Raw genomic sequence first — 8,883 nt, 5'->3', positions numbered from 1 at the left:
GTTAACTTTAGAGTGATGTTTCAGGGTTCGGTTTCAAATTGAGTGTTAGGTTTCAGAGGTTCATGTTAAGAGTAGATGGGGATTATCTAAGGAGACAAAGAGTTGCTAGGCATCCAGTCCTTAATTAATTTCAACAGAATTCAAGCACCTATTTCCATTCTAAACCCCTCAGTCTAAGTTGTTAATTAGCTGAGTTTGGACTAAGGGCTACATATTTCATATTTAAGGTATTTACGTCACCACCATTACCATAGTACAGGGGTTGGCAATCTTTGGCACGTGGCCCGTCAGTGAAATCCGCTGGTGGGCCGGGACGGTTTGTTTTTCTGCAGCGTCCCCAGATTTGGCCAATTGCAGCTCCCACTGGCCGCGGTTCGCCATTCCAGGCCAATGGGGGCTGTGGGATGCTGCGTGAGGTGAGGGATGTGCTGGACGCTGCTCAGGCCGTAGGAGAGAAGATGCCCCCATCCCCATGGACACTACCCGGCCCCTCATTGGCAGCCTCAGCACAGAGAGCGAGGTCTGGAGGGGCCTTGGAGACTGACTTGCCACCTTTCCATTACAATGAGTCCCCCCAGGCCAGAGGCCCATGGGTGTGGGGCTGTGAGTGGAGGGGGAAGCTCTTTCTGCCCCAGCTCTGGGCTCCCACAGGGGACTCAGGGCCAGGGAGGGCAGATCCAGCACCACCCAGTGGGACATTAAAAGCAGGTTCTGAAGAGACCCCAGAAGAAATGTGGTGGGTGAAAAAACTCCCCCCTCCCTTCCCCACGTCCGGCCAAGCTTCCTCATTTCTCTTCAATGCCTTTTCGCTACTGAGAGGCAGGGGTGATGGTTGACTGATGGGTTCTCCCCCCTCTTCCACCACTGGCCCCTGGATGGAGAGTGTGGGGTGAATACGCTAATGGGAATGGGGTAACTTGGAATTGAAACATTTGCATCCACAATCCTCCCCCCTTTTTGCACCATAAAGGGGCAGGAAGGAGCAAGGGGCAGTTTGGACACACACACATCCCAGCCTCAGTTCAATGTGGGGACATGGAAGGATGTGTGGAGCGAAGAATTTGCAGACAGTCCCTGGCTCCCGGGCGGGCGGGAGGAGGGCGAACTGTGTAGACAGTCCCTGGTGTATAGTAGCTGGGGATGGGGAGTTGGCAGACACTCCCTGGCTGGGTTGGGGGGGAGGGGTGAGGCGTTTGCAGACGCTCCCTGGCGGGGGCGGGGCTGGGGCTAGCAGGGATACTTTCCCTTCCAGCCTGACTCAGGGCTTCGCTGCTCAGAGACCGAGAGAGAAGGTACGGGGGTGCGGATCGGGCCCCCAGTAGAGCCCCCTCCCCTGGTCCTAGCCCCCCCTTTTATCTGGGTCCTGCCCCCTCTGTGTCCAGGGCCTCCCCACCCCCTGGTCTGGGCTCATCCCCCTGAATCAGGGCTTTGCCTCAGCAGAGTCTCCCCTCCCTGGCTGGGGGGCCCTGCGTGCCGGGGCGGGTTTGGGGGTGTTTGGAGGTGACCCCTAAACCTTCCTCCCCCCCCCGATCCGCCCCCCCCGTCCCTTTCTTTTCGTACTTCTCCCTGCATGGATTTCCCGGAGCCCATCCCCGTGGCGCCCGGCCGGCCCTGACCTGCTCCCCATACGCTGGGTGCCCATTGCCGGTCGGAGCTCACCATCGCCACCTCCGCACTGTGACTCAGCCTCTGGCTCCATCGCATCCCAAGAAGCAGCTACTGCAGCAGGAGCCAGGGCCTGTGAATTGTCGCAATTTTCACGCCGACTCCCTTCCTCCGGGCTGAGAATTAGGCATCAGAGTTAAATGCCGGGGACAAACAACCAGCCCCAGCTCCCCGCTGAAGCCCTGTCCCGGCCTCAGCCCTTTCCCAGCCTATGGAGCTTAGCCCAGAGAAGGTGAAGAGGCCTGGCCCCCCGGCTGTAAATACCTGCTGGGGGTGGGGGCACTGCAGCGTGGCAGTGGATGGTCTGACGCCATCCCCTGGCTGGGAGTTGCAGGCAGAGGAATTCACACTAGGAGGGAGGTGCACCTGTCTGGCAGGGAGGGGAATTAGCTGCTGGCACAACTCCCTGAGGGCTGAGGTGGATTCTCCATCCCGGGCTGTGCGTGAAGCCGGACGGGAGGTTTGTTTAGAAGATCTGCCTTCTATCCCCCCGCAGTTCATTCCGGGCCCTCCCCGGCGTGCGGGTTTGCCCAGGTGATCCCAGTCTTCCCGTCCAACCTTCCAGCTGGGAATTTTCCAGGCGACTGGAGTAGTGGTGAGCTGAAACGTGGCTCGGGGAGTGGGGTTCAGAGCCCCTCTCGGTCACCGCAGCTCTGGTGTTCCTCGCCCCCATCCCACCCTCAGCTTCCCTCTCCTCCACAGAGACTCCCTGCGCGCCTCAGAGCCGGGTTTCTGCTGTGGGAGAAATCAACCAGCTGCCGGCCTCTTGCCCCCTCGTAAGGCAGCAAATCCGAGGCCCAGGCCGGACGGTTCCGGGGTGGGGAGCAGGTGTGGCCGAGGGCTGGATTTCGTCCTCTTTGGGGCGGGGGGGATCTCGCTGTGACCCCGTCTCTCCAGCAGGCGCAGGAGCTGTATGGGGATGCGCTGGCCGGGGGGCAGAGCTCGTTCCTGCTGCAGCAGGAGGGGGCCGGGGGCGATGTGTTCAGCTGCTCCCTGGGGAATCTGCCCCCCGGGGAGGAGGCGGTGCTGACCCTGCGCTATGTCTGCGAGCTGCCGCTGGAGCCTGACGGGGCCGCCCGGTACGTGCTGCCGACCGTGCTGCGCCCCCGCTACACGCCCCGCGGTGAGACCCACAGCCCCCCCTGCACCCGTTCCGCGTCCTCCGGTGAGACCCACAGATCCCCTACCCCCGTCACGGTGAGACCCAGAGCCCCCCCCACGTGCCTCATGGTGACAGATCCCCCTGCCCCTCCCACGTGCCACACGGTGACCCCTCCCACATGCCACACGGTGAGACCCACAGCCCCCCCCCCGCCCCCCCCCCGCGCCCCACGGTGAGACCCACAGATACCTCTGCCCCCGCTATGCACCCCATGGTGAGACCCACAGATCCCCCCCATACTCCCTTTCACCCTATACCCCAGCTGTGTGCCTCCAGCCATGCTGCACCCCTTTCACATGCCCCATGTTGAGACCAGACCCATAGGCCCCATAGATCCCGCATAGCTCCCTGTACCCCATAGCCCCCAGAACCCGGACTACACACCCCATGGTGAGTGACCCCACAGCCCATAATCCCCCGAAACCTCCATAGCCCCGTTACGTACCCCACAGTGAAAGAACCAAATAGCCCCCATAACGCCCCATAGGCCACTACTGTGTGCCCCAGGCCTGAAATCCCCGCCCCAGGGTATGTGACCCACCCCAGCCATCCCAAAATCCCCTGATATCCCAGCCCAATATCCCCCCAATATCTCATACTCCCTATCCTCCCCCTGCTCTCTCCCAGCTCCCTGGCCCTCACCCCTGTGTCTCTCTCTGCAGGGTGGGACGGGGAGGACGTCACCCAGGGGGTCCCGCGGGTCCCCCAGGGGAAGCTGCCCTACACCCTGAGCCTGAGCGCCACGCTGCAGTTGCCCCACGGCATCGACCGCGTGCTCTCCAACTGCCCCCTCACCCCCCTGAGCTATACGGCCGGGAACCGAACCACTGCCCAGGTAAGGGCTCACCCGGGCGCCTGGGTCCCGGCCATCCCCAATGGGAGGAGGGTGCTGGGGGGAGAGAGGGGGCTCTGGGCTGAGGGGTGGGTGCCAGGGAACGGGGCTGTGGGCTGGGGGGGATTTGGGGCGAGGCTGGGGGGCAGGTCCCAGGTGGGTGGGTCCTGAAAGGGGGAGCATGGGCCAGACTTTGGGTGATTGGGGGGCGGGGGGATCGAGCGACACCAACGGATCTGGGGAATTTCCCAGTTTCTCTGGGGAAAATCTGGACAGGCTGAAATCTGCCAGTTTGGGGATGAAATCCCTGGCAGTCGCTGGGCTCTGTTAGTGTTTAGTTTCTGGGATTTTCCCTCTCCTTGTTTCTCAGTGGAAGGAAATGGAGGTGTGGGGGACCAGGAAAATTTTACCCCTAAATTGGAAAGATTTAGGCCCCCCCCCCAAATGTCAAATGTTTGCAATTTTTCACCAGGAAAAGCCAAGTTCCTGCATTGGCCTTTGGGGTTGTTTTTCCCTCTTCTCTCCACTGAACCCGGGGGGGCCCAGCCAGCGTTCCCAGGGTCAACCCCTCACCCCGGCTTTATGCAGGGGGCACCGAGCCAGGCACGAGAGCCAGCAGGACCCTGTCCCCCCAGGAATCGTGTGGAGGTGACTGTGTGTCTGTCGCCCCCCAGGTGTCGCTGGCCCAGGCCCCCCCGTGGGACCGGGACGTGGAGCTGCTGGTCTATTACGTGGAGCCACACAAACCCAGCGCGGTGCTGGAGGCCGGGCTGCCTGGAGCCAAGCCAGGTGGTGGAGGGGATCCTGCACCCAGCTACCTCTGGGCGGGGGTGCAGAGGGGGGTGGGGATCTGGGAGGGGGGTGAGGTAGGTGCTGGGCGGTGACATGGGATCAGGGAGGCACGGGGCAATGAGGGGGATGACTGGGGAATGGGGGGTCCTAGGGCTGATGGGGGTGGGTGCTGTGGGAATCTGGGGGCAGGCGAGGGTTGGGGGACAGGAGCAGGGTGTCTTGGGGGAGCTGGGGATGGGGTGTGTGTGGAGGACAGGGGACAGGAGCGGGGGGCCTTGGGGGAGCTGGCGTTGGCAGAACGGGGTGTCTGGGAGCAGGCAGGCACTGGGGAGCACTGCAGGTTTGGGGGGCACGGGGGAGAACTGGGGATGTGAGAGCAGGCACTTGGGGGCTGGGTATTGGGGGTGGTGGGGGATCTAAGGCAAGAGAGGGGTGGGGGGAGGGACAGAGCAGTGGGGGTGGGTCTCTGGGGGCAGTCGGTGGTGCTGAGGGGGCGGCTCACGGGGGCTCGACCCCATGCCTGCCCCATTTGGGGGCTGGCTCCCATCTCCCTGCAGGCTCCCTGATGGGCGACCCGGCCGTGATGGTGACCCTGCTGCCCAGCGTGCCCGAGGCGGTGCCGGCCCTGAGCCGGGCCGGGGAGTTCATCCTCCTGCTGGACCGTTCCGGCAGCATGGCGCGCCCCATGGACGGCAGAGACCTCTCCCGCCAGCGCATCAACAGCGCCAAGGTACGGCCAGACGGGAGGCTGCGCTAGATGGGCCTGTGGGGCCACGCCCGGGGGAGCTGCCCAGGCTGGCTGGGCCCATGGGGCTGACTCTCCATCCGTCTGTCTGTCCCCAGGAGACCCTGTTCCTGCTGTTGAAGAGTTTGCCCCTGGGCTGTTATTTCAACATCTACGGCTTTGGGTCTGAGTTCGAGTCCTTCTACCCGTGAGTCCGAGGGGCAGGGCAGGGAGGAGGCTGGCTGGGTTAGGGGGCAGGGCTGGTTAGGGGACAGAGGGTGTCTGTGGGTTAGGGGGCAAGGCTGGTTAGGGGCAGGGGATGTCTGTGGGTTAGGAGGCAGGGCCGGTTAGGGGGCAGGGGGTGTCTGTGAGTTAGGGGGCAGGGCTGGTTAGGGGGCAGGGGGGTTCGGTGGGTTGGGGGCAGGGCTGGTTAGGGGGCAGGGGGTATCTGTGGGTTAGGGGGCAGGGCTGGTTAGGGGGCAGGGGGTTTCGGTGGGTTGGGGGCAGGGCTGGTTGGGGGCAGGGAGTATCGGTGGGTTAGGGGGCAGGGCTGGCTGGGGGCAGGGGGTGTCTGGGTTAGGGGCAGGGCTGGCTGGGGGCAGGGTGTCCCTGGCTTCGGCTGTCCCAGCCCCAGACCTGTCGTCGCCCCCCGCAGGCAGAGTGTGGAATATACCCAGCAGACCATGGCCGAGTCCCTGCAGCGCATCCAGCTGCTCCAGGCTAACCTGGGGGGCACCAAAATCTTGGAGCCACTACGAGCCATTTACCGCAGCCCCTGCCGGGACGGGCACCCACGCCAGGTACCTGGGGCACTGGGGCCAGCTGGAGGGGCGTCCTGGGGCAGGCTCGGAGAGTGATTGTGGGGCCGAGGGGTGATGTGGGGGGTTTCAGAGAGGGATGCGGGCCTGGTGGGACAGACTCATAGACTTTCAGGACAGAAGGGACCATCGTGATCATCTCATCAGGCCCCAGCTCCCCTCCCCCACCGTGACAGCCCCTCGCCCCCCTGTGACACTGCTCAGCCCCTCGCCCCCCTGTGACAGCCCCGCCCCTCGGGCTGAGTCACTGCACCCCCAAACCATGAGTTACAGGCGTCAGGTCACAGCGACTCCCCCCAGTTGCTCCAGTTCAAACCAGTGAGTGCCCCAGGCTGCTGAGGGAGACCAACCCCCTAGGGTCTCTGCCAATCTGAGCTGGGGGAAAATCCCTTCCCCACCCCACACGTGGGGGTCAGCTTGCCCGGAGGATGGGGGCGAGACCTCCTCCCCCCCAGCCAGCTCCCTGGGAAGGATTCTCTGCAGTAACTCTAAGCCCCCCCCAGTGCCCCAGCCCTGCCCATGGGGTGTTTGCTCCCAGCTGTCGCATGGGCCATACGCCATCGTAGGCCCTTCCTTGCCCGCCCCCCCCTGCTCTCCTCGGAGGCTGTTCCTGAACTTCCAAGGGGGAGACCCCGGGAGAGGGGATTGGAGAGGGGCTGGGGGTTCTGGGGGGCAGCCGACAGGGGCCATGGGGTGGCTCAGAGTGGGACTGGGGCTCTGGGCCAGATGAGGGGGCCAGTGCCCCTGGGGGTGTGAGCGGGGCATGGCAGGTAGCAACCGGGCGGGGGTACCTCTGTATAGAGCTGGGAGGGGCAGTGCTTTGTGCCGTGCCCAGCTCTGGGGGGTGCCCTGCAGCCCGGGGGGGCAGGGAGGGCACACGTGGGGGGGTCAGGAGGGAGCTCCCGGAAAGGTGCCCACAGCAGTCGGTGGGTTCTTGTCTCCAGGGGTCGGTGAACAGGTGATGGGTGGGGGTTGGGGTCATGCCTAGGGGTTGAGGGTCACAGAGATAGGGGAGAAGGTCAGCGGTCCCCGTCGGTCATCCCCTCGGAAGATCTCTGGGAGGGGAGGGATGGGGCCGGGGGTCTCTGGGAGGGTCAGAGGGGCAGACTCTCTAGGGGGGCTGCTCCCGTTCCCAGCGGGGAGGGGGTGTCTCCGGGGGGGGGTTGGTCCCTGGCTCTGGCAGCGGCTCTTCCCCCCCCCCCCCCGAGCTGTTCGTGTTTACGGATGGGGAGGTAGAGAACACCCAGGATGTCATCGCAGAGGTGCAGCGTCACCGGGGGACCCACAGGTAATGGGGATTCCTGCCCCCTGAGCCCTGCCCCCATTAGCATTGCCATCATGTGGACCCCCCCACACCATAGTCCCCAGCATCTGCCCAACCCTTCACCTCACCCTACCCCCCAGCCCCGCCAGCATGGGGAGCCCGCCCCCAGCCCAGCCAGCCCTACTGGCCCCTCTCCAACTGTCCTGTCCCCCCCTCCCAGCACTGGATGGGCCCCACCAGCTCTGCCCCCCCAGCCCTGAACTCTGCCCCCCCTGCAGGTGCTTCTCCTTTGGCATCGGGGCCGGGGCCTCCACAGCTCTGATCAAAGGCATCGCCCGGGCAGCAGAGGGCAGCGCCGAGTTCATCACTAGCCAGGACCGCATGCAGCCCAAGGTGAGAACCCAGGAGTCCGGGCTCCCAGCTCCCCCACTCTAGGCCACTAGACCCCACTCCCCTGCAGAGCTGGGGATAGGACCCAGGCGTCCTGGCCCACCCTATGTGTGCCGGTCTCTCTCCCAGGTGCTGCAGTCTCTGAAGCGGGCCCTGCAGCCGGCGGTGACCGGGATCTCGCTGAGCTGGGATCTGCCCCCCGGGATGCAGGCGGAGCTGCTGCGTCGTGGCCCCGAGGTGATCTTCGGTGGGCAGCGGTGTCTCGTCTACGCCCAGCTCCGCGGGCAGCCCCAGGTGAGAGAGTGAGGCCCCTGCCCTGGGACGCCCCCAGGGCTCGGGATCAGTGACTGAGCCAGGAGCCCCCCAGTCTCCTCCTGGGCGATAACTCTGACCCCTAATGATGGCCATTGGGCTGGAGCTCTCTGTGCTACCCCAGCCCCATTGTTCTCAGTGGGGATAGTTAACTCTGAACCCCAACGATGGCCATTGAGCCAGTGGTCTCTGTGCTACCCTAGCCCCATTGATTTTAGTGGGGATTGTTAACTCTGACCCCTAATGATGGCCACTGGGCTGCAGGTCTCTGTACTAGCCCGGCTGCATTGATCTCAGGGCAGGTCTACACTACAAATTTACATCGGCGGAGCTGCACCGCTGTAGCACGTCTGGTGAAGACACTCTAAGCCGACGGGAGAAGCTCTCCTGCTGACATAGCGCTGTCTACACGGGAGGCTAAGGTCGGTGTAACTATGTCGCTCAGGGGTGTGGATTTTTCATGGATTTTTCAAAGTATGTAGTGTAGACGAGACCTCCAGTGGGGATCGATAACTCTGACCTCTAATGATGGCCACTGGGCTGGAAGTCTCTGTGCTACCCCAGCCCCATTGAGCTCAATGGGGATTGTTAACTCTGGACCCTAAAGGCAGCCATTGGGCTGACTAGGCTAGCCCCCCAACTGGTGTTAATTGGGCGTATTTGCCCTCTTTGTTCTGTAAGCTGGGTCTGGGGGATCCCAGGGCATCTTCTCCCCTGTCGCATTCCACCTCTGACCACCTTTCTTTGCCTGCAGCCCGCAGACACTCCCATGGGGGGTGTCACCCTGCAGTACCGCATCCAGGACCAGACCTACAAGGAGACGCTGCAGTTCCCCCTGCAGCCACAGGATGGAGACAGGTAACAGCAATGCTCCCCAGCTCCCATCCCCCCCCCCCCCCCCCCCCCCCCCCCCCCCCCCCCCCC

At 63.8% G+C, this 8,883-nt stretch overlaps 1 protein-coding gene across 1 annotated transcript; it reads left to right on the top strand.

Moving 5' to 3' along the window:
* Nucleotides 1-2,565: 2,565 nt before the first annotated feature.
* Nucleotides 2,566-8,817, top strand: LOC112119262 (von Willebrand factor A domain-containing protein 5A-like; the record flags this gene model as incomplete). The annotated part of the gene is made up of 10 exons (XM_026662881.1): nucleotides 2,566-2,788; nucleotides 3,490-3,662; nucleotides 4,334-4,448; nucleotides 5,009-5,181; nucleotides 5,295-5,383; nucleotides 5,831-5,975; nucleotides 7,202-7,281; nucleotides 7,536-7,650; nucleotides 7,777-7,941; nucleotides 8,714-8,817. Coding segments are annotated over 10 exons (1,382 nt in total), but the record flags the coding sequence as incomplete, so codon positions are not given.
* Nucleotides 8,818-8,883: the final 66 nt, after the last annotated feature.

The sequence above is a fragment of the Terrapene carolina genome, unplaced genomic scaffold (genome assembly GCF_002925995.2).
Source record: "Terrapene carolina triunguis isolate 2854851 unplaced genomic scaffold, T_m_triunguis-2.0 Scaffold31058, whole genome shotgun sequence".
NCBI classification, from domain to species: domain Eukaryota; kingdom Metazoa; phylum Chordata; order Testudines; family Emydidae; genus Terrapene; species Terrapene triunguis.
The sequence above is the reverse complement of the archived record's forward strand: the minus strand, read 5'-3'. Positions and strand labels throughout refer to the sequence as shown.